Source organism: Elephantulus edwardii, unplaced genomic scaffold, assembly GCF_000299155.1.
Source record: "Elephantulus edwardii isolate Elephantulus edwardi_28Jun2011 unplaced genomic scaffold, EleEdw1.0 scaffold00003, whole genome shotgun sequence".
Taxonomy (NCBI): Eukaryota; Metazoa; Chordata; class Mammalia; order Macroscelidea; family Macroscelididae; genus Elephantulus; species Elephantulus edwardii.
The window spans coordinates 11,206,009-11,229,689 of NW_006399753.1; the positions used below are offsets into that span (position 1 = coordinate 11,206,009).

The 23,681-nt window shown below is 46.0% G+C and overlaps 1 protein-coding gene across 1 annotated transcript in view; it reads left to right on the forward strand.

Annotated features, from left to right (window-relative positions):
* ASAP1 (ArfGAP with SH3 domain, ankyrin repeat and PH domain 1) overlaps positions 1 to 23,681 on the forward strand; it is a 270,638-nt gene that overhangs the window by 189,726 nt on the left and 57,231 nt on the right. Inside the window, exons 8-11 of the mRNA XM_006879286.1 lie at positions 4,605 to 4,680; positions 5,856 to 5,942; positions 13,256 to 13,356; positions 17,392 to 17,461. Of these exons, the coding sequence (XP_006879348.1) occupies positions 4,605 to 4,680; positions 5,856 to 5,942; positions 13,256 to 13,356; positions 17,392 to 17,461 (334 nt within the window). The remainder of the gene's footprint in view (positions 1 to 4,604; positions 4,681 to 5,855; positions 5,943 to 13,255; positions 13,357 to 17,391; positions 17,462 to 23,681) is intronic.

Below are 23,681 nucleotides of genomic sequence, written 5' to 3' on the forward strand. Positions count from 1 at the left end.
AAGGATGGGCAGTCTCCTCCTGTGCAATTAACTGCCTCTGAAAACATGGTGGAGGGTCAGCTGTGAGTCGGTTCTGACTCAACAGGACAAACAACAGTGTCACTGCTTGAACAGAATGAGACGTGAAAGATTGCTACTTGAGGTTCTGCTTCTCTGGAGAAGCACCTCAGGGGAGGGAGGATGAGGTGTCCTTCGCCCTGGGTGGATACCTGCTTAGAAATCTACACCTTTTGGCTGTGGACGTGTTACAGTGATTAGGCAACCACCAAGGTCCCTCTGCCCACCAGTGAGCATCTTGTCAGCCTGTGGCTGTTGTATATTGAACTACTTCCCTGTGTCTGAAGGAGACCTGATGGCACAGTGGTTAAAGCACTTAGCCGCTCACCTGGAAGTCGGCTGCTTGAGGTCCCTGCTGCTCTGATGGAGCGATCAGCTTCATGGAGATCACAGCCTTGTAAGCCCTTTGCAGCGGTTCTCCTCTGCCCACCACGCTCATTATAGACAGGAACCAACTCAGTGCCAACGAGATGTCTGGGGGCATGGCGTTTAAAGGACATTGTTAGCTGTGCTCTCAAGACTGTTCCAGCGTATGTGACATTTTGCAATTGAACTTCCCATATAAATAAATGGGCCTTCCTTTATAATGTGGTAAGAAGCTGCTCTGCAGTTCCAAAGGCACGCAGTTCAAATCCACCAGCTGCTCCGTGGGAGAGGAATTGGCAGTCTCCTCGCGTTTGATTAACTGCCTCTGAAAACCCTCTGGAGGGTCAGCTTTGGGTTGGTACCAGCTCCATGGAACTCACAACAACATACAATGCATAGCGTATGAAAATAGTGGAGGACTGCTTTAAAACCATACATTTGTGTGTGTGTGTAAATAATTACACAGCCCTCTCCATTCTCTTAAGACACTGAGACGCGGGGATTCAACAATTTAAGTGATAGGACTTCTGAGATTTTAACCAATATCAGGTTGACATGTGTCCAGATACATAGGAAAATTTGTCCCCAAATATCAGCTTTACCAGTTATTAGCTGTATGGTCATTGAAAAGTCACTTTGCCTTTCTGATTTTTTATCTGCCATACAGTTTTCCTAATAGTTACCTTTTTTGCTGGATTACAATGAAGCCCCTTAAAAATATCTTTGAATCATGCATAATAGTCAGAAGTACAGAATGTCACTCTGTTGTATGTTAGCTGCCACTGTCATTATTCCTGTTGTCCTTGTTATCTGCTCTCTGAAGATGTTCCTGAATGTCAGCAGTTTAGAGAAAAATGGCCAGGGGACAAATGGGATGTCACAGGAAATTTCGCTTCCTGTTTTGAAGGCTTATGTGTTCAAGTTCAATGATAGGTAATCAGAACTGACAGTGTTCTTCCTTTTTTTCATTTCCAAAATACTTTTTATCTCTGTTAGCTCATCTGATGCTACATAAAGCCAGATAATGTCCACATTTGGAAATGGGCATGCTGGTACTGACACGGGTTGTGGGGGGGTCAGTAACTTCCTCCTGGTGACACCCAGGAAGAAGCCGCTTGAGAGTCCGAATCTGATCAACTTTGAGTCCTCGGCCCACTGAACTAGTCAGCCGGATCGAGGGAGGATGGGGGCCTAGAAACCTACCGCCTTCCCTGCAGCGTTCCCTGACCTGTGACCTACCTCATTCATAGCTGAGACTGAGGCTGTCAGGAAGAGGACGGTCCCAGCAGAGCAGTGGTAGGACATTGGCTGGTGCCGTCGGTGGTTCCGAATACATCACTGATGAACCTAAGAGCCAGTTCACCTCCCGGTAGCCTGCTTTCCCCCTGATGAGGTGTCCCCCCCCCCCAAGCCCCTCGAAGACAGAACTAGGCCACAAGTGACTTTGAAAGAAGAGTTGAGCTCAGCTTTTTCCTCCCAGAGTACACAGTAATTTGCCTGAGTAAATCTGTGTTCTTGTCTAAAAAAAAAAGAGAGAACATGAAGTTAAAGAAAACAAAACATTTCTTTTCTTGGAAGATTACTGGATTTTTATTTATAGATAGGTACACACACACAGTTTACTTTCAAAAGTGGAATCACCTTGTAGGTTAAAAATGAGCCTCATTTCAGTAATTTTCTTAATGTGTCTAGTATTTCTAAAGAATTTAATTGTAGGAAAATAGACTACTTTCCCCTTTTTGAAAAAATAGTGCGAATTTCTTCCCCTTCCCCACCTTTGCTGTCTTCTTTCTACTTTTGATAAATGGTTTTCAGTGTTATCACTGTCCCCACAAACTAAAATAGTTGTCTTCCTCCTTAAGATGTATTATGCTGTGTAATATTCTTTGCATATATCTTTCATATTATAATTTCCCGATTCATGCAGTCAAGCTACTCACATTATATGCTCAGCTTACAGAGGAATGGTGAAAGTATACAACCCTTACACACACCGTTCTGGATTTTAAACTATGCAGTATCCCCTTGTTCTGTTCAAATAACCGCTTCTTAGTGTCTGTACATACAAATTCTGAAATTCCCATTCCTCTCAATGCTATCCATAATTTATTTTTGTTGTTACTAAGTGAAATAATACCCCCTTCTGTGACTGGAGCTTTGGTCACCTGTTGGTAAGGAGTGGCCTTGCTAACCTGGAGACACATCGTTCTAACCCACCAGCTGCCCTGTGGGAGAAAGATGGGCAGTCTCCTCCTGTCCAGTTTACAGCCTCTGAGAACCTACTGGGGGGTCAGCTATGAGTCAGTCCTGTCTTGACATCCCACAACAACAACAACAAATCTACTGTATGTGACAGAATGAAGCTTATCCAATGCATTGGTTTTACTGACTTTAAATCCCATGTTTGGATCTCTTACTGGTTATGTCCTTTCTCCATATTGTTTAATCTGTATGCTGAACAAATCATTTTAAGAAGCTGCACTATATGAAGAAGAGTGTGGCACTAGGATTGGAGGAAGGCTCATCAACAACCTACATTATGCAGATGGCACAACCTTACTTGCTGTAAATGAAGGCCTGAAGCATTTTCTGTAAAAGATCAAAGACTCCAGAGTCCCATATGGATTATATCTCAATAGCCAGAAAAAAATTATCTTGACCACTGGGCCAATAGGCAACATCGTGATAGAGATTTACGTTGTCAGTTATTTCATCTCACTAGATTCCACAGTCAACACTTATGGACTGTTTAATTGCGAAAATCTGCTGTCAAGGTTTTCGCCAAACTGCCAAAGAACAACCATGTCAGTTTAAGGTGTGCCTGATCTAAGCCCTGGTCTTTTTAGTCATTTGTTATGCATCTAAATAAGCCCTGGTCTTTCTAATCATTTGTTATGTATCTGAATAAGCTCTGATCTTTTCAATCATTTGTCATGCATCTGAAGGCTGGACAGGGTGATGGAAGAATTGTTGCCCCCCCCCACTCTGCAACCCTCATTCCGTACTCTTAGAATATCATAGTGCCCTAATATATAATACTTTTAAACTATTCTCTCCCCCATAGACTTCAATGCAGTAAACATATTTCATCCAGTTTTTCTCAGTCTTACCTCCACCCTGATGTCAGCCTCATTCTACAACAGTGGCACCATATAGCATCTGTCCCTTTGTGACTGAGATACCTCACTCAGCATACCAATGAGGGAGGGTTTTTTTTGCTTTTCACGGAGAGGAGCAAACAACGGGGGGAGGGGAGGGCAGGGAGAAGGGTGCAACAATGAATGAATGGAATTCCAAAATCTCTGTAGATGTTCATTGAAATGAAAAATAAATAAATTTTTTAAGAAAAGAACTAAATATCCCATGAATTGCCAGAATGTACACAACTGTGTCTTGGAGGAACTGTATCTAGAGTGTCATTCGAGGCAGGGACGGGGAAACTTTGTGTCACATGCTTGGAGCACGCAATCCAGAGAAGCCAGTGCTTGGAAAATGGTATCATGCTGGGAAAGGTGGACGTCAGAGAAAGAGAGGAAGACCTCAACGCGATAGATTGACACAGTGCCTGTAACGATGGGCTTGAGCTTTGGAGAAGGTTGTGAGGATGGTGTAGAGAGGGACGAGGTCCAGGTCTATTCGTGGAGGTGTTAGGAATCACGATCAACTCCAGAGGACCCAACAGCATTGGAGCACAGGGATAATGGGAGAAACGAATGGAAACTAGCGCTGTCCTGCCTTGACTTGTGAGTCGCGTCTCTCCTTTTCGTAGCCATGTAAACTTCCCCGTAGTCCACTGATGAATGTCCTTTACTCTCTCGAAGTCCACTCTGTCACCTCCAGAGGTCATTGTTCCATGATGGACAATATTATGAAGTTACAGTGTTGGGTCTGTCGCTGTGATTTACAGTGTCTCCGTGTTACTTTCTCATGGTGAGGGTGAGGAAGGACTCTTTCCTCGTTACATGAAAGGTCCTGTGAGGTGGAGCTGACTTGACGCCACTTAACAACAGTATGGCACCTACTAGCTAGTGTCCGAGGGTCGCTGGAATTGATTGGTCAGTATAGCTTTTTAAAAATCCCTGTTATGAATGTTTTGTGTACATACATGGATATAGAGAAAAGGTAATCGTGATCCCTTCTTTTTGTGGTGCTGCTGATAAATCTCTTGTTTCTCCTTGTAGTTTCTTTCAAGATGGCTTGAAAACAGCTGATAAACTGAAACAGTACATTGAAAAACTGGCTGCCGATTTATATAATGTAAGTCTCTCTTGTATTATACACATTTTCATTCTTGCCAAATTACATGCTTTTGCATGTACATATTAATGAACTGGAAATTGTTCAACGAGTATTACAGAATAGCCTTTTTAAATGGAATGTTGTGTCAGTAGAAATCTAGGTCAGATAAGCCTATTCTAAGTAAAAGATTAGTGGTCAGCTGTCCTGCAGCAGCCTTTTGGGAAGAGGGAGAGGAGAAAGGAGCACGCGTGACCTTGACTCTGGATGGCGCTCTGTTAGGGTGCAGGAACACCCTGTGTAGGAGCCCCCACAAGCAGTTGCAGAAAGATGGTTGTTCCCAGAGGTAGAGAAAAGTTGGATGCCTGTTTCTGAGTAGGCAGGTCTGTGATTTTACTTTCATTCCTCTCTCTTTTTTTTTTTATTGTTTTCTTCTTGTGTTTCTTTCTTTTCCTGTGTTTGCACATTTTGATTCTGTAGTAGGGAAATTAGAGGTGAACTTTTCCTGTGGGAATATTCGAATGAGTCTATAGAAATGGTAAACTTGTATCCTGTGAACCACATGACATCAAGTAACAGTAAAAGTATATGTACCCAGAGTTCTCTGGCATATGTGCAAATAAAGTTTCAGAATTTTAATAATAATAATTTTTATTACTATTAACACCAATTTGCATTCTTTTTTGGACTTTCTTTTCACTGTTAACATAGTTCAGGTTAAGAGTAAAATCAGAGTGATGGAAATAGCATCCTCAACCCCTTGTCCTCACGTAGTGCTTTGTAAACACATTCCTACGTGCATTAGCCTGTTGGAGACCTGGTCGTTCTTAAGATTCTCCACTGACCCATTTAATCACATCGTGGTGTCCCTCCTCCCACTATCACTCTGAGAAACTAAAAGCAAATGACCTTTCATCTTGACATTGTTTAGTGCTTCAGAATTATTCTTTCACTTTGATGCTTTATTTGATAAGAAAACATGTTACAATATCCAGTGAGTCCAAACCTTGCCAGGACTTCTGTCAGCTGAGAATATTATGCCTCTCATGCATTGTTCTATATATTACGCCTTTCATAAGGAAATCGACACATAATTTATTTGCTTGGTGAATGGTGCCTTTGGGTAAGTTCTACTCTACTTAGAAAAGTATAGACAAAAAATAATAGATATCTCCCCATTCCTCTTCTTCTCCTAGATAAAACAGACCCAAGATGAAGAAAAGAAGCAGCTAACTGCCCTTCGAGACTTAATAAAATCCTCGCTTCAACTTGATCAGAAGGAAGTAGGTGATCTGCATGTTTCCAGCGGAGTAACAGCATTAAGCAGAACTGCACGTGGGACCCTTTGGGTTTTCTGATTGCAGGTGGTTGTGGGATACAGAAGGTGTGAGATACACGCATGAGCTGCCTGTTGTCTAGTACAGGATCTGTGTGCGTCAGCCCCCTTCCCCTCCTCCTCCCCTCCACATCCGTGACTCCTTCCTAGCTTTGGAAGGAGGTGTCCTCCAGCTTGCAGAGGACAGGTTGTAACGTGCACCCCTAATTATCCTCTTCAGAACAGTCTCTCTCTCCCTGGGAAGCTAGAAGAGACATGCCCTTTCTGCCAGGGAGCTCATTTGATGCAGACTGCTATAGAATCTGTTTCCACAGTTAGGAAAATTAAGGTGAGATGGTCCCTGGCTATTTAGCTGAAGTGTGTAGTGTCTGCTAGATGCCACAGCACTGTACGATGAGTCCTTAATTGTAAGTGTTACTTGTTCTTGTGTTTGTTAATTGGGCTGCTAACCAAAGGTTGCTGTTGACCCCACCAGTTGTTCCCCAGGAGAGAGAGGAGAGGGTCTCCTCCAGTTCAGACAGCCTTGGAAGCCTGACAGCGCCGTGGGTGGGCAGTGACTGAGCAGCTGGAGCTTAGGTTTAAGCTCATCTGCTCACCACAAGGTCAGCAATGTGAACCCACCCGCTGTCTGCGGAAGAAGAGGTGTCACTGTGCTGCTTAAGATTGCAGGTGTGCTGCCCTGTGGAGCAGTGCTCCTTGGCGCGCGGGGCCACGAGGGGCAGACCTGACTGACTGGGAGTGGATGTGCTTCTTAGTATGTGCCCAGCACGGCTGTAGATTGTCAGCATGCAAAGTGAGATGAGCTTTCATCAAGGAGCTTGTACACTGCTGGCAGTAGCCTTGGAAACACATTTGTCGTTGTTGTTGTTGTGTGCCTTTGAGTCATGTACGACTCAGAGTGACCTGTGATCTGAACCTTGACCTCTGCTGTGCTGTCCTCATCATCTCTGACAAACTTGAGTCCACTCTAGCAGTCACTATGCCACTCCATCTCGTCGAAGCCTTTTCTCTCTCTTGCCATCCCTCTACCTTCCCAAGCATGACCTCTCCAAGGAACAGCATCTCCTAGCAACACGCCCAGGGTATGTGAGACAAAGCTTCGCCATCTTTGCCTCCGAGGAGCACTCTGGCTGCACTTTCTCCAAGACCCCTGCTTGTTCCTTTGGCAGTCTGTGGGCCTGGGCCCCAGGAGACCCTCCGTGACATGCCTGTCAGCATGGACCTGGACCCCAGGAGGCCCTCTGTGACGTGCCTGTCGGCGTGGGCCTGGGCCCCAGGAGGCCTTCCATGACATGCCTGTCAGCGTGGGCCTGGGCCCCAGGAGGCCTTCCATGACATGCCATGGACCTGGACCCCAGGAGGCCCTCTGTGACGTGCCTGTCAGCGTGGGCCTGGGCCCCAAGAGGCCTTCCATGACGTGCCATGGACCTGGAACCCAGGAGCCCCTCCGTGATGCGTGTGGGAGAGCCCAGCACCTGGCCTTTACCCCCAGGCCTCCCCGTGTGGATGCAGACAACCAGCCTCTTGGTTTTCTGCTGAGGGCATTAAGCGTTCACAGCTTTGTGTTCCTATGAGCACAAAGTAGGGAGACTGCTGCCTAAGGCGAGTCAGATATGATCCTCATTGGTGTGTACTTCACGGCTTCCTGCCTTTGGTTTTAAGAGAGCTCGTGGTACAATGATTAAAGCACTCACCTGTGAGCCAGAAGGTTGGTAGTTCAAACCCACCAGCATCTCTGTGGGAGAAAGATGTGGGAATCCCCTTCATAAAGATTGACAGCCGGGAAGCCCTATGGGTAGTTGGGCTCCGTTCTCCTAGGCCACAGTGGGGCAGCACCAACTCAGCAGTGGTGAGAAACCTTCTCCTGTCACACAGCCTCCCGCCGGCCTGACCACAGACGCCCTCTTGAGAAGGGACTGGCGTGCCTTTTCTTTGCAGAGGCTGCAGGGCTTTGCTCATGCTGGCTGACGAACAGGTTGACATGGACTCGGAACAGCATGCACACGATTTGATTTCCTTTAACTCCACCCCAAATTAATAAATGATGAGTTTTCGTTAGCACCAGGACCGTGATAGCTGAAAGGAGAAGTGACTTTTCCCAGCAAGCCTGTCCCATGCTCATGCTTTTAATCATCTCTCGCTGCAAAATGTGTTCAGACGATAATGATTTTTAACAACTTGGAATAAACGGAAGCTGAACGATGATCCACCGGAGAGTTCTGGCCACAGGGCTGCCGCTCAGGAAGAGTGTGAAGCAATCGGGGAAATGACCTGGGAAAGTAAAGCACCGAGCAGACCACGTAGCCTGCTCCCCACGGGTCCTGACTTGCTTCTCTGAAGGAACCTTCAAGAATTGCAGTTGTGAATAGGATCCCAGGCTGTTTGTAGACACATTCATTCTCTTGTCAAAATCAAATTAAGTCTTTATTGTCTTTTGGCAGATGCTCTGTGAAATTTAATTATCTTAAGCTTTTTTAATGGCCTGACTTCCCGAAAGGACTGTTGCTGCCTAGCTGTGTTTAGGGTTGAAGATGTTTTCTCTCCAATAGAGATAGGCATAAATTGTATTGAATTTGTTGCTGGCGACAGGTAAGTGCCGCCAAGTTGCATGTGACTCTCAGTGACTGTGTGACAGCAGATCTGAACTCTCCTCCCTGCATCACCCTCGTCATCCTCATCTTTTTTTTTTAATCTCTTTTTAAAAACTTAACATTTTTATATTATATAAAGGCGCAAGCAAGTGAATTACAGTTGGATGTATTTAAAGCATTTAGACAAAGCTAGGGAAAACGTGGAGCTCCGCTGGCCTAGTGGTAAGAAGCTGTGCCACAATCCCACAGGCAAGTGGTTTGAATCCACCAGCTGCTCACATGAGGAAGACGGACGGTCTCCAAAAATGTGCTGGAAGGTCACCTAGGAGTTGGTTTCAGCCTGACAACACACAGCAACAGAAGTCAGCAGTTACGGGGAGAAAGAAAGGCTTGAGCCCCTTGCCGCAGTCCCCATACACTAGTCCTTGCTGACCAAGCCCAGCTTTTTATGTGACTCTGTTTGGGGGTCCTCTACAGCCTGTTCTAGTATAGGTTACAAATTGTTTTAAAGCCTATTTTCACCCCTTCACCGTATCTGGTACCCAAAAGCTACTTAGTAAATTATTGTTGTTGTTGGGTGCCATTGAGTTGAAATTGACTTTCAATTAAAACAACTATGAGATATCATCTCACCCCAGTCAAAATAGCAAAATTTAACAGAACAGCAAGCAATAAATGCTGGCAAGCTTGTGGAGAAACTGGAACCCTTATTCACTGTTGATGGGAGTGTAATATGGTGCAACCCCTGTGGAAAGCGGTATGGCGCTTTCTCAAAAAGTTGCAAATAGAGATACCATTTGACTCAGCAATTCCACTACTGGGAATATACCCTAAAGAGACCATAACTGACATCCAAGCAGATATATGCACACCCATGTTTATTGCAGCTTTGTTCACAATAGCAAGGAGTTGGAAACAACCTAAGTGCCCATCAACAAACGAATGGCTAGAGAAGCTGTGGTATATTCGCACAATGGAATACTATGCTGCATTAAAAACAAGGAACTCGTGCAATATTACTCAAAATGGTTGACTCTGGAGAAACCGACTTTTAATTACAGGGGGAAGTGATTGCCCAGTTTTCTCCTGCAGAGCAGCTGGTGAATTTGAACCAGCTTGCCTTTGGGTTCACAGCATGACTCCTTACCATAGGGCCGCCAGAGCTCCCTCAGTAAGCATTTAGGGAGGGGAAATGCAAGGCCCATTACAGTCACACTTTCCTTTAGAAATTTGAAGCCTCTGTAATAGTGGATTAGTTTTAAATTGGATGCCAGAAACATTCATAACCCCATTAAGTCAATGAGTGTGTAATTGTTTGTGGTTTAAAAGGATCTGAGATTTTGCTCTTTAATAATGTATTTTATATGTTAATAAGTTTTCTAATAAGAAAGTAAGGTGATTTGTCTGTACTGCTAATAGAGTGGAAATTGCACTAAGAAATAATAGTATAGATTTCATCTAGACTTCACATTCCTTGACTCTTGTGATGAGATTTCCTAAGGTTTTATTTCAAATTCACTGTTTGAGTTTCCTTTTTGCCTAAATGAATTTTCCATTTGCTTTTCCTTTTTGTATAAGCATGTTGATTTGTTATACTGTCCAAATTTAATTCTCTTTATTGTGTGTTATGTTTTAATTATTATTGGTATTACTGATTCTCTCGGGTCTATTTTCTTAAAGAGAGAAATTCTTTTTTGCTTTATCTGAGTATCCAGCTGAGCAAGATGGATCCTTTCTCAAATCATAATAAATTTGTCTGTCTTAGGCCAGAAAACTCAATAGTAGCTAATTTAGACGAGTTAATCCCAGGCTCCTAAAACACTGCTTCCTTCCAGTTTAAAGAAATCTGTTTCTGAAGTCAAAGCCTAGAGTTCAGCCATTATCTTCACCTCTGTGGTGTGCTTGTCTCTTATAACATAATCTCAGTGTGTGATGTGCAGAGTGCAAAGCTTGTTCAGCCTCCTTGTAAATGCATGTAAGGATTGCTTAATGGTAAGTTTGTAGAATAGAATGTTTTCTTAAATTAGCATCTGAATGTTTTCTTTTTTTAAAAAAAATCATCTCTTTTTAAAAACTTAAAATTTTTATATTAGCAAGTGAGTTACACTTAGATGTATTTTTTTAGAGCGTTTAGACAGACCTAGGAAGGAAGTGGAGCTCTGGTGGCCTAGTGGCAAGAAGCTGCACTGCAGTCCCAGAGGTGCACAGTTCAAATGTACCAGATGCTGTGCTGGAGAAGGAGGAACAATCTCCTCCTGTACCAGTCAGATCTGATTTGACGGTGCACACACACACAAAATAATAAAAATTTTAAAATAAATAAAGAAAGAAAGAATTAACGTCCAAGGAGGTTTCCGTCCTGCTTTTGGAAGCACGGGGCAGCAGTCCTGCACCCGGGTCATCCTTGAGCAGCGGTCATTGGAGCCCACTGGGTTAAAGTGGAGAGACGTGGGAATTTTGTATGTTCCTGCCTCTGACTTTGTTTCATACCTTTAAAAAGTTCACATCTGTTAGTACTGTTGCCATGGGTCCAGTCATGGGGCACTGTAAGGAAGGCTGCGAGTTGAGGAGTTGGTGCTGAGGGCAGGCCCTCAGCGGAGCCTCCTCCCTGTCCCCCCAGAAGGCCTGCGAGGGCCTATGGGGAGTAAGGACTCAGTCAGGAATTCAGGCTATAGCTCCAGCTCAGAGTTGACATCTGGGAGTTTTTCACACAGTTCCTAGTTTCCTGGCCATTCTCCCTGTGTGGTTAAAATCGTCCCATTGGATGTTTGCGTGGCAGGGACAGAAACAATGCTGAGGTTCGGAAAATGGCCGGAATGAACTTTTCTGGTGAAGGGAACAGTTCTGCCAAGAAGAACAAGACAGTCAGGTGATGCCGTGAGCACTCAGCTCAGACACAGGCCCTGGCTGCGGCCCGGTCCACGTCATAGTCCCTCTCAGGAGGCTGCCCTCTAGGAAGGGCTCAGGTTGTGCTCTGGGGAAGAGAGCTCCGTGTGCCGAGTAGCCTTACAGAGGGCCATTGTCCTTGCATTTTCCTCCTGCTGCTGCTACATCGACACGTTCACTGAGCACATACTATGTGGCCCAGACAGGCCCCGATTCAGAAAGAAGCCATTACATTGTCTGTGTGGTGTTTTGCTTCCTGCCACATCACCATTTTTCAGGTCCTGCTTTTTAAACAACCTTTGTTGGCAAATCAGTCCTGATTTCACCCTGACTTTACAGGACACAGTCATAAGTCCCATAGAGTTTCCAGTCCCAGACAAGGACGTCATGCCAGGAGGGGAGAAGGAGAGTCACCGAAAAGAGGGGGACCTTCAGTGACATGGACTGACCTGTGAGGGTAGCGTGGGATCGGGCAGGGTGCAGTTCTGTGGTGCCTGGGGTCACTCACTTGGAGCCAGAGCCAGCTCCTCAGCCCCTCACGACAGCGGCCTTTGTAGCGGCGACTGCCTCACCCTTCTCCAGGGAGCAGCTGGTGGGTTCAAACCACTAATCTCTCGTTGCAACCACGTGCTTTCCCACTATGTCACTGGGGCTGCTCCTGGTGCTTTTCTTAGAGCCCCTTAGTATGAAAAAGACCGGAAGAGTCTTGTCATTCGTGGTGGTTCTTAGAGACATTTCCCTGAGCACACACTTGAGGCTGGTCATCATATCCATGAAATGTGGACCTCGCGTTCCATTCACCTCTTTCTGTTCTCCCGCAACACAATCTGAAATAACCCTGAAAGATTCCCCCATGGAATCAGGATTCCAGAGACAAAATATGTGCGTGCACGTGTGTTACCCGGGGCTACATTTACAGTGATGTTCTCTGTGTATTTTATTAAAATGCTTCAATTGTAGGTGGTGGTAGTTTCCAGTGAAATTAACTGTTTTCAAACGTTCTGCCTTTTTTTCCCCCTCTGTTGCTCTTGCCCTTCCTGATCGAAGTCTAGGAGAGTAAGTCAACACTTTCTGTGAGACTCTTCCTTCCCTCCCTCTGTCTGAAGATGTGTGTTCTCATCCTGCCTGCATTTCAGCCCTGTCCCTTGCTTTTTTGTGTTCCCATCACGTATGGCCAGCTGGTCACACAGCCTCTAAAGTGGTGGTTGTATTCTGTGGCGTGCCCGTGCTGTGTCAGGCTCGTTGTATCTGTGTTCTTGTTTTGTTCTTATCACCTTCTACATCACATCATCCCTTGTCACTTCCCATAGCGTCATCTTTTGTAACAATGTGATTATAAATATTTGTGCCACGAACTGATTACAAAACAAGGGCTTTTTAAATAGAAATGTTTGATACCTCTGGAGGCCATCAGTGTTCCTGGCAGAGTGTGTGTCAAGGGAAAAGGTGTAGTTAAAGTAGAAACACATTGGGGTCTCATGGGCTTTGGGTCCTGCGTCATGTGTGTGTTCCCAGTCCTCGCCGCAGCTTGTGTGCGTGTCTGAGAACCAGCAGGCACCCTCCTCCGGAAACTCGGAGACCTGGGCCTCTGCCTTGCTTAGACAACGTGGCAGCTGTTTACCTGTACACGTTCCTTCACTTTAAATAAAAACAAGAATCCTGTCAATTCCTAAAGTTCTGTGATTCTCCTTGGGCCAGACCCATGAGCAAGTGCAGTGACAGAATCGCGTCTGGGACTTGAGCATTACTGCCGTGTAATTCCTTTAATCCGTTTTCTCTCCAGGATTCCCAGAGCCGGCAAGGCGGGTACAGCATGCATCAGCTGCAGGGCAACAAGGAGTACGGCAGCGAGAAGAAGGGGTACCTGCTGAAGAAGAGTGATGGGTAGGTGTGCGCCCGTCCCGCACCCCGCTGTGTCACTGGCAGGCGTCCTGGATGGTGGAAACCCAGGCACGCTGCTCACCCTCTCAGATACGACAACACCCTTTCAGGTTTCCTAGTGCGCCAACCTCAGACCTTGACCTCGCTGGTTGTCACGAAAGTCAGGTGTAACCGGCTGTCTTTAGAAAAAGCAGCCGTGACACTGTGAACTCTAAATAGCACCTCTCACCTCTAACGTGCATTCAGGAGGACGGGTCCTGAGTCGAGCCAGAAGCTGAAGGCTCACTGGCCTCGGAGTTGTCCACCCCTCTGCCTTTGCCTGGAATGCCCTTGGACTTCACCTTGGACGTCGTCCTTCATTCCTCTGTCCACTTGTCACAGCCCACTTAGCAACAAGCCCGGTTGTTTCTGACTGAAATGTCGCGCCTGTCCACCCTCTCAGTGGCTGCCGTCCTTTCTCCTGAGCTATGTTTGTAGCCCCCTTTTTCGTCTCTCTCATTCCTTCCCCATCCCTGGTTCCTCTCCACACAGCAGTCAGAGTGGGCACACCGTGAGATCCCCTTGTTTAAAATGCCCCAGTGACTTCCCACTGCATTTGGGGTCATGCTCCTCACCTGCCCTTCTCTCCAGCCTCGTATAAGTCCTTCCCTTGTTTAAGCCCACTCTTCGCCTTTCTGCTGCTTGGACAGTGATGGTCCTTCCTGGTATGCTAGTGCTGCCCCTGGGATACACAGGGTGTGTGCTGGCAGAAACCCACATTCCTCGGTCCCTGTCCTCTTGGACTGACTTTCTTCGTGCACTCATCCTACACGTATTTCGAAAACGCACGCTGTGGTAGCTGAGGCAGTCTGCTAAGGCTGGAAGGAATGAGACATGGCCCTCCTGCCCGCCTCGCCCGCCTCCTGTTTGGAAGAGAGAAGGAAAGGAGCCGGGCATCTCCGAGCCGAGAGGCAGCTGGGAGCCGGGTGGTCCAGCCTCCTCAGAGTCACACAGGCAGTGAAGGTGAAGAGCATTGACCAGAACTGCCGTGTTCTCTCAACGTGCAGGGAAAAGTGAGGCATCGCTCTATGAGGAACGCTCGTTTACTAATGACTGTGATGTGTTGGGCCATTTTCTCCAGAGGGTCACTTGCCTTCGTCATGTCCAGCCCTAGTTTTGCACTTCTCCTTATTACTTATTAGAAACAGGTTTTTAAAAATATTATAACATTGTTTTTCCAGAATAATAGTAATACTTTATAGGCCACAGGCATTTATGGAGAGACAAGGAAGCAAAAGGCTTTACATATGTTTTCTGAAAATAGCCCTGGATGGTGGACATCACTGTGTTCAGGATGTACTTGGGCATGGTGAGGTTAGAGAGGTCAAATAGCATGTACAGAGACACACAGCTAGCGAGTGACGTCACTTCTGTGAAGTCAGAGTCATCTAGCATCAAAGCTGGTTCTCGTGATGCTTTGGGGGCATTTTCTAACAGAAAGCGTCTGTTCTAGAGTTCTGAAACTTGACAGGGCTTGACTGCAGCTTCTGTGCAGTGCCTTCTGTGAACACTAGGTGGTGAGAGCATTAGACGTCTCCATTCAGTTGTTAAGCTGCTGCCGAAAAGCTTTCAACACAGGAGAACCCCAGGGAATAAAAGTTACCCAGTTCCTGGCACAGATTGGGCACTGTTGCTCTCAGATCTGCAGAGGGGTATCTTAACATTACTCCTCTTCCCCTGTCAGTTTTGAGAGAACCCCATCAAGTCATCTCCATTTGCCAGAATGTTGACATGTTTGTGTTGATTTACATGGCGTTATTAGCAGTGCAAGAGAATGCGGATCTTCTGGGGTTTTTTTCCCCCTAAATATGAGTGGCATCCACTTCCTAAATAACATGTGTCCAGAAACTCTGTGACCTTTGATAAATGTCCACAGTTGTCACGGGGCTTCAGGCCTTGTGTTCATAGGGTCGCTATGGGTCATGTCCCACTCGAAGGCAGTCAACATGCCTACGCAGGACAGTGAGTTCACACAGGTCAGATGCTGAACAGGGCAGGTTGAATAGCATCCTCGTTGATGGTTTCAAATGAGGTGATGGGGGGAAATGGCCCTGGGTTGGGCCTGGCGTGTGCAGGGATTCCCTGCCCTCTGCTCACAGAAGGTGAGGCTCACTAGCAGTGTGTGGCATTAGCCAAGTGCAGGTGTGATTATTTTAACAGAAATGACCTCTAATCAACGATTTCCCTAGTTGGTACCTCGAGAAGGCAGTGTGTGATTGAGCTGTAATTTGAGGGCAGGTTGTCAAGTAGTCTAAACTACCTTGTAAGGTAACTAGGCTTGGGGCAGTGTGTTCAGTGGTGGCACAAGGTTGGCTTCTCTTTCCTGAGTGTTGAAATAAGTTGTGTTTGGTTTTTTAATTCTGACCTTCAGACTCATCAAATCAGACTGTTCCAAGTGTGTATCATCCTCGGGTACTTCTGAACAGTTTAACGGTGGTTTCCAGCCCTGCGTGAATCACAGACAGCTCTCCTTCTCGGGGCCTCGGAGCCGCTCTGTGGTGTGAGAGGCTCGGAGGGGAGGCTGTGCAGGTGTCCATGGAGCCCCTGCCCTGAGCTACTGAGGCAGTGCAAGCTCAGCCTTCCTTCAGGTAGTACGTGCTTAATTTTTTTTGCCAATTGGCAGCATCAGGGTGGATGATGAAGAGATTGAGAGTGTACACAGCTTTAGTTTGCTTGGCTCCACAGTCAACACTCTTGGCACCAGCAGCCAGGAAATTAAAAGGCGTATTGCCATGGGAAAGTCTGCTGTTAGGGACCTTTCCAGAGTACTGAAGAGCAATGGTGTCTCTCTGGAGACTACGGTGCATCTGATACAGGCCATGGTCTTTGCTGTCACTTGTTATACATCAGAGAGTTGGACAGTGACTAAGGAGGATAGAAGGAGAATTGATGCCTTTGAGCTGTGGTGCTGGAGAAGAGTATTGAGGATACTATGAACTGCTAGGAAAACAAACAGATTCATCCTGGAAAGGGTTAAACCAGGTGGCTCCTTGGAGGCAAGGATTCTGAGGCTCCGTCTAACATACTTTGGACATGTTGCAAGGAGGGACAGGTCCTTGGAGAGGGACGTCATGCTTGAGAGGTTGGAGGGACAGCACAAGAGGGGAAGGCCCTCTATGAGGTGGATTGATTCAGTGACTGGGGTAATCGGGATGGAAGTGTCAGAGACGGTGGGATTGGCACAGGACAGAGCAGAGTTTAGGGCTGTTGTACAGAGGGTCGCTATGAGTCGCAAACGACTCAGTGGCACATAACAACAAATAACATTTTAATTAAACGTTGGTCATCTTGTGTGTTGTTCAGTAGATGACCTTAGCTGACCCTCCTGCATGTTTTTAGAGGCAGTTAATTGCACTGTCCGACCTTTTCCTGCAGAGCGGCTGGTGGATTCAAACCACATGTCTTTGGGATTGCAGTGCAGCTTCTTACCACTAGGCCACCAGAGGAACCTCCTTGTCAAAGCTTCCTAAATGTAGTTAGTAACTCCTCAGTATCACCTTCAATACAAGTGCTGACCCTTCCTTTCAGATCCTTCCTTGGTGATTTCTGTCTGTGTACCCATAAAAAACACGAGGAGCAGTTTGACATGTCTGAACGTTTCTGAGGTGGTTTTTTAATAGTATTAGTAAATATCCTAACAGCAGCTTGTTTTTTTGAGACAATAGTATGCTTTAAAATTTCTATAAGTGCACATACATTTATATAGTACATTCTTTTAAACTCCCACATAGTACACCTCAGCATGAATATCACTGATTCATTGGGTTTTTTTTTCTACTAGATTTCTTTTTATTTCCCATTAGTATCAAAAGCAGAATCAAAGTGAGTATCCTTGCACCTACCTGCTTTTCTGAACTACATTCCAACCAAGAGAATAAAGGCACAGAATGTTTCTGTTGGATTATTGGTTTGCTGTCTTAATTATCAGTCCTGTTATATGGCTGTATGCATTGGGGTAGATCGGATACTACACTGAGCTGTGTTTACCTCTGTCTGTAGGATCCGGAAAGTGTGGCAGAGAAGGAAGTGTGCCGTCAAGAATGGGATTCTGACCATCTCGCACGCCACAGTAAGTATGTCCCTCTGAGTTGGGGAATGTCTGTTACACATCGAGACTAAAAATTCAGCACACTCTGAATTTAGCCAACCTGAAGGTCAGCCCTGAGGTTTTCCCAGGTGGATTTAACTGACAGGTTTCAAGTGTCAAGCAGTGTAAAACATCTCCCCCCAGTCACTTTTTATTTTCCTGCAGTGTCCTGCATCTTTTTCCCCCCAAGCTGAGTCAGATATTCTTTGATTTTTTTTCTTTTTTTTTTAACATTACCTATTGGGAAATGCTTTTGATTGTTGTTGTGAAAAGTCTATAAAGTTTTCTGAATTATAAAGAAGACAAATGTCCTTTCATAACAAAGTAGCATCAAAAATAATAAGAGAATTTATGGAAAAAAATTTAATCAACAATAAAGAGTAAGAAACTGGTAGGTGGTAAGAAACTGTGCTGCAATCCCAGAGGCACACAGTTTGAATCCACCCGCTTCTCCGTAGGCTGGCCCATCTCTTTCCATGAATTTTTACTGAAAACCTGCTGCTGGAAGATCAGCTGTGTATTGATTCTGATGCCATGGCACACATCAACGATAAAGAACACACACAAAACAAATTGTTTTTATTTGCCATTTTAAGCTACGAAAAATTAATTTATTCTTAAAGATACCAAGATTATAATAGAAAATGTACCGAATAGGAATGGAGGTGGCAGATTCTCTGCAGTCGTCAGAGATGTGCATGAAGTTTAAGTGCATAAACCCAGCCCTGAGGCAGGTGTATCTCCTCCTAGTCCCTCCGCTCCTAGAGCTCAAGTTACCATAAGAGTCCACTGCGGGACCATGGACAGGACATTTCCTGCATTATCAGTGTTCTCATTGGTTTCAGCTGAGTTCAGATTGCCCCCTGTGGAAGGAAGGAAGTCCCTCCTACTAAGCCCTTCTTCCTGCTTTACTCACTGTAACATTTATTCCCCTTAATCCTCCTCCATTCCGTGTGGTCGTCTTCTACAGCTGCCTTCTACAGGTGAGGAAACTGAGGCATTAAGGGCCATGACTTGGCTAATAAACGGCAGAGCTAGACAGCAAACTTGAGTCTGTCAGACCCTGGCCCCTGTGCACCTCCTCGTCACCTCCACCTGCAGAGCCCACCTGTGAGCTCTCGGACCCTGGCCTCTGTGCCCCTCCTGGTCACCTCCACCTGCAGAGCCCACCTGTGAGCTCTCGGACCCTGGCCTCTGTGCCCCTCCTGGTCACCGCCGCCTGCAGAGCTCACCTGTGAGCTCCCCATGACCCTTGCTGGTGTTCCCATCCCACCTTGAGCCCTCACACAAACCCTGGGACACCAGACATGCCTAGCGCTCACTGTGCCTACGTCCTCCTGGTGCTTGCCTGCCTGTGTCTCAAAGATCATCGCCCCTGTGAGACTGGAGCAGTTACACCATCTCCAGCCTGACTCCTGCAGAACTCCACGGGGGTTCAGCTTCCACTTGAGATTTTCAACATCTTGCCAGTTGTGGCCAGCCATCCTCCAGATAACATGCTGTCAGGCTTGTTAGTAATTATCGCTGAGGCTGTCTCACAATTGCTTCCTTGCTTAGGAAGGCTTTTATTGAGCTGTTACTTAGCCGGTGATAGGCTGATCATCATTCCATCTGACGTCACAGACCTCCTAGAATACAGAGGTGCTTTTCCTTTGCCTGCCACCATGACTGTTTCCTGTATCCTTAGAAACTGCCCTTCTGATCTTCTCTCAGTTTCTGTGACCCTGTTACATGTCTGGCAATGTCTGCTTGTACTTGGTCTTTGGGTTCGCAGTAGTGTGGCCTGCTGAGTAGTCAGTCAGCAGACACCAAAAACATGAGAACCCCGAGGGAGATGTATCCTCGAATCCTGACCAGAGTGCAGAACGCTTTACGTCAGGTATTTCTACAAAGCACAGTCTTTATCTGGCTGGTGCATTTCTGGTTGGATTTGCTCTGCACACCCTAATTCTCTTTCCTTCCTTCTGGAGAGCGCTTCCCTTAGATTGCCCTGCCTATGACATGGTCATGAGGCTTTTTTGGAACTTATATAACCATCTTCTGGTCTATTTCCTTTTCTGTAATAATAGTCTTCGTGGTCTATTTCCCTTAAGAATCTGCTGTGGAAAGCGGATAGTGATGAGAGAGTGCAGAGTCGATGGGCTGAGACAGATAGACCTGGGTGCGGATATCACCAGCACTACTTATGAGTTCTGTGACCTTGAGCAGTTCACTTCTAAAACATTCTCTGTCATCGTCCCTTTGCTTCCCACTGAAACACATCTGTTATGACCAAGCCAAATGTTTCTATGTCTTCTTAAGGCCCTAATTAACCACAAATGATCACCTTGACCTCATGGGCTGGTGGCTGCCCAGCTCCTCAGAGCTGAGGAGTAGATGAGTCGGCACGTGTGTAGACCCTCAGCTGTTGGGCTTTCTTGCCTCTTAGCATTTCCTGTTGCTGAGGTTCCTGTAGCCCACTGGCAGGCAGCGTCCCCCGCCGCAGATCACAGCTTGTTGGTGCCTCCGCAGCCCACAGGAAGGAGCATCCTTTCCAGTGAGTTCCATTGCTCTGTTGGACGCCCTTGCTGGGCTTCATTATGGGAGCACAAACCTGAGTCAGACTTTTTTTCTGCTGCTGTTGCATCACTTACCATCACGTTCCTGTTCCCAAAGGTACAGGTCTCTGTAGCCAGTTGTAGCTGACTTTTCCTGATTTTGCAGACCCCATCACTTACTGAGATTGGATCGGAAATCAAGGCCAGCCATTACTGGGGCAACTGTTATGATAATAGCATTTGTTATACAGAGGTAACTCATGGTTACTGTGAAGCTAAACCCTGTGACACTGATGGGTCAAATGTGAGAATGGTCACCCATGGTGGACAGTGTTTGGTGGAGCTCCCCAATTAAAACAAGTTTGGAAGCAGGAGTGGCATCCACTTAGAAATGGCTTGCCTCCAGAAACTCTATGGAGAAACAATGAAAGTTATACAGGTCTTTCATTCATAGGGTCTCTGAGTCACCTACGACTCAACGCCACTTAACAACAACAGGGTCGCTATGAGTTGTACTCAACAGCATAGAACAACAACAAGCAACAACTCTCGGGAGGTTAGTGCATAGTCACTAGAAAGTTGTGCTGGTTGAGCCTCCCCGATGGTCCCAGTCAACCAGCAGCTCGCTGGAGAAGGAAGTCCGTGCACTTACAGTCTTGGAAATCCAGTGCAGGGTCAGCCATGAGTCAGTTCCAGATCAGTTGCTGTGAAAGGAGAGAAGCATAGGTGCTGATAAGGATTAAAGTAGTTCATTGATGATAAACTATAGAGTAGGATATGGGGCATAATTAGGTCAGTTGTTATCTGCTGTTCTTCCAAATGGGTTGCTGCCTGTTTTAAACAGTGATTGCTTGGAATTCCTCAGCACAGCTAGTTCTTCACCCCTGAAAGTACTGAACAAAGCATGTTTTGAATACCTGTGATAAAAACTTAATTTCACAGACACTTAATTCCTGCCTGAAGGATTTACAGCTGCCATGTTCCCTTCCATGATGTTTCACTGGAGCAAGAATTCTGGACTTTCTCCACGGACTTGATTTTCAGCTTTGTCCATATCCTTGCTGAGAACATTCTGCTTTGAGGGCTGTAAATGATGCAAAAAAGTACACTCAGGAAACTAAGACCCAAACCCACTTCTGTCAAGTCTGTTACGACTCATAGCATCTCCTCAGGACCTAGTAGAAGGGCCTGAGACAGTAAATTCTTATCCCATGGAGCACATACTGGATTTGAACCAGGGACCTTTTTGCTTAGCACTTGAGCATGTTAAATCTGCCATCATGTTAACCCCTGCGCTTGACTAGAAAACCCAAAGAGACGTACAAATTAGAGGATCTGTTCTTTGCAATGTTTTTCATTACCTCGGTCCTGTGAGATTCCTTTATGGAATTCTGGGGTTATTCTGAACTCCCGTTTCATGTCTTTGTCCCCTAAAAGGTTAGAAAGAAGCACTGAGTTTTGAAAGAGCAAACTTTAGAACAAGCTCGACCCAGCCTCAGATTTCTAGATAAGTATGTTAAGTCCGTGGAGCCTCAGTTTGCTCAGATGTAAAATGGGATATTTTGCTGCTTTTGGTGTTTGCATTGATTCCTTTCTGAGGCAAACAGTGGGCTAGTTACTTCAGAAGCAGGGGTGACCCGTGGCTCTTGCTCACCTGGAGCTTGGAGTAAACAAAGGATTCTTGCTATGAAAGAAGCTGTGATAGGAAGTGAGTGAGCACCTCCTTTTCTGTGGCCAGGAGAGGCTTTGCCATGTGTATGTCCGTAAAGGGGAGTGAGGAGAGGAGGTCCAGGCTGCTGAGAGAGGCCGGTGTGGGAGGAGTGATTCGGCTTTTCTTGCCCTGGTGAAGAATTGTCTGGACACTTCTGTAAGACACTGCTTAGAAAGGTATTGCTGTTCATGAGTTTAAAAGGGAGAAGGGCATGCATACTTCAGGTGTGAGCTTAAAAAAAAAATTACTTGGTACTTGGTGTAACTGAGATTCCAAATAAAGCAATTTTAACGATGACCTGAGCCAGTATTAGTTTTCTCTCTACTTGAATTTCTTCCTTTCTCGTTCAAGGAATACGTCTCTTTTCTTTCTCTTTCATCAGCTCCAGGTGTTGCTATTTTTCCTTCTCCTTATCAGCCAGGTCTTCACCCTCCTGTCCTTTGTGACATGGAACCTTTAAAAAGAAAAGCAGAAGAGCAGAGTTGAATTTCATAAATCATGTTAAAATGCAGGTTCAGTTCCAAAGATACTGGTAGTAAATCTCAATCATGTTAGTGGGCAGAAGAAATGCAACATGACTAAACCAGTACTTTCCCCGACCTAGAAAATAAATAGGATTTTCCCAAAATTGAAGTCACAGTATCCCTGGTACTTCAGCCATGTCTTAAGTGCAGAACTAAATATATTAACATTCATCCAAGGGCTTCCTAATATATAAACCAGATATAGAAATCTGATATTACAGTGTCTTAGATAGGAGCTCTGGTAGCCAAGTAGGTAAGGAATTATGCTGCCGACCCAGAGGCAAGCAGTTCAGATCCACCAGATGTTCCGTAGAAGAAAGATAGACAGTATCCTCCTGTGCAGCTTACAGAATCTGAAAACCTGCTGGAGGGTCAGCTTTGAGTCAGATCCAGCTAGTCAACATGTAACAACAAGAACAGTTTCCACAGGAATTTTTTTTTCCCCCCAAGAACCTCGGAGTTTAAAGTGCCTAATAAATAGAAGTTTAATGGGTGAGTAAGCACCACAGTAGAAACTTAATGTGATCCACGGAATACCAAATGCCTTCCAAAGTCCAGGGGATTTTAAAAGGCATTAGAGTACTTGGAGATAAGATAACTCCGTGGAGCATCTACCTTCTTTTTTGTTTTGGTTTGGTTTTTGGTTTTGCTGTGGGTTGTTGTTGTTTTGGTTTTTGGTGGGTTTTTTTTTCTTTCATTTGTGGGTTTTGGTTGCATGCCAGATACACCCGTCGTGTGCTCCAGCCCGGGAGAGTCTAAATAAATATTTACAGAAGAGAAACTTTTATGTGACCGTAATGGTCTGAGCGGCTCTGTTAGCAGATACTAGCGTAGGAAGTGAAGAGAGTGTTACTGGTTTTGGCACTTTGTACAGAGCAGCCTGGCTGGGCCTGTTTATCCCCGAATCACCAGTGCTGCTCACCACCTGTGCGGAGCAGAGCAGTTTGGCAGGACGATGGGGAATCATTTCATTTCTGGACACTGATTCCCGCAGCAGCTGCTTTCTGCGGATGGAGAACTCGCTCACACTAAGCAGCATCGCACTTGCAGCCCAAATGCCTCACTGGTGCGGAGGGAGCTGTCAGAGGACGAATGCGCCGTGTTTCTCCCCAGAGGTGCAGAAGCACTCCTCGGAAGGGGCTAAATCTGCTTCTTGCTACGTTTCTGCGTCATTTCTGATGGCTTTCTTAGCCCAAGGTGGTCCTGGTGGTGCAGTGGGTAAGCACTCACCGGCCTACAAAGGTCAGAGGTTTGACTGCTAACCTGACGGTCATCATCCTCCAGCTCGTCCAGCAGGCATTACCTTGTAAAAAGCTTTCTCAAATGGCAGGTCCCTCTGTCACGCTGCTGTGCTGGTTTACACCTGCCCCAGGCACCTAGGTCTGCGTCCTCCCCCAGAGCTGCTCCCCCGTGCTCCTCCCCCAGCTCTG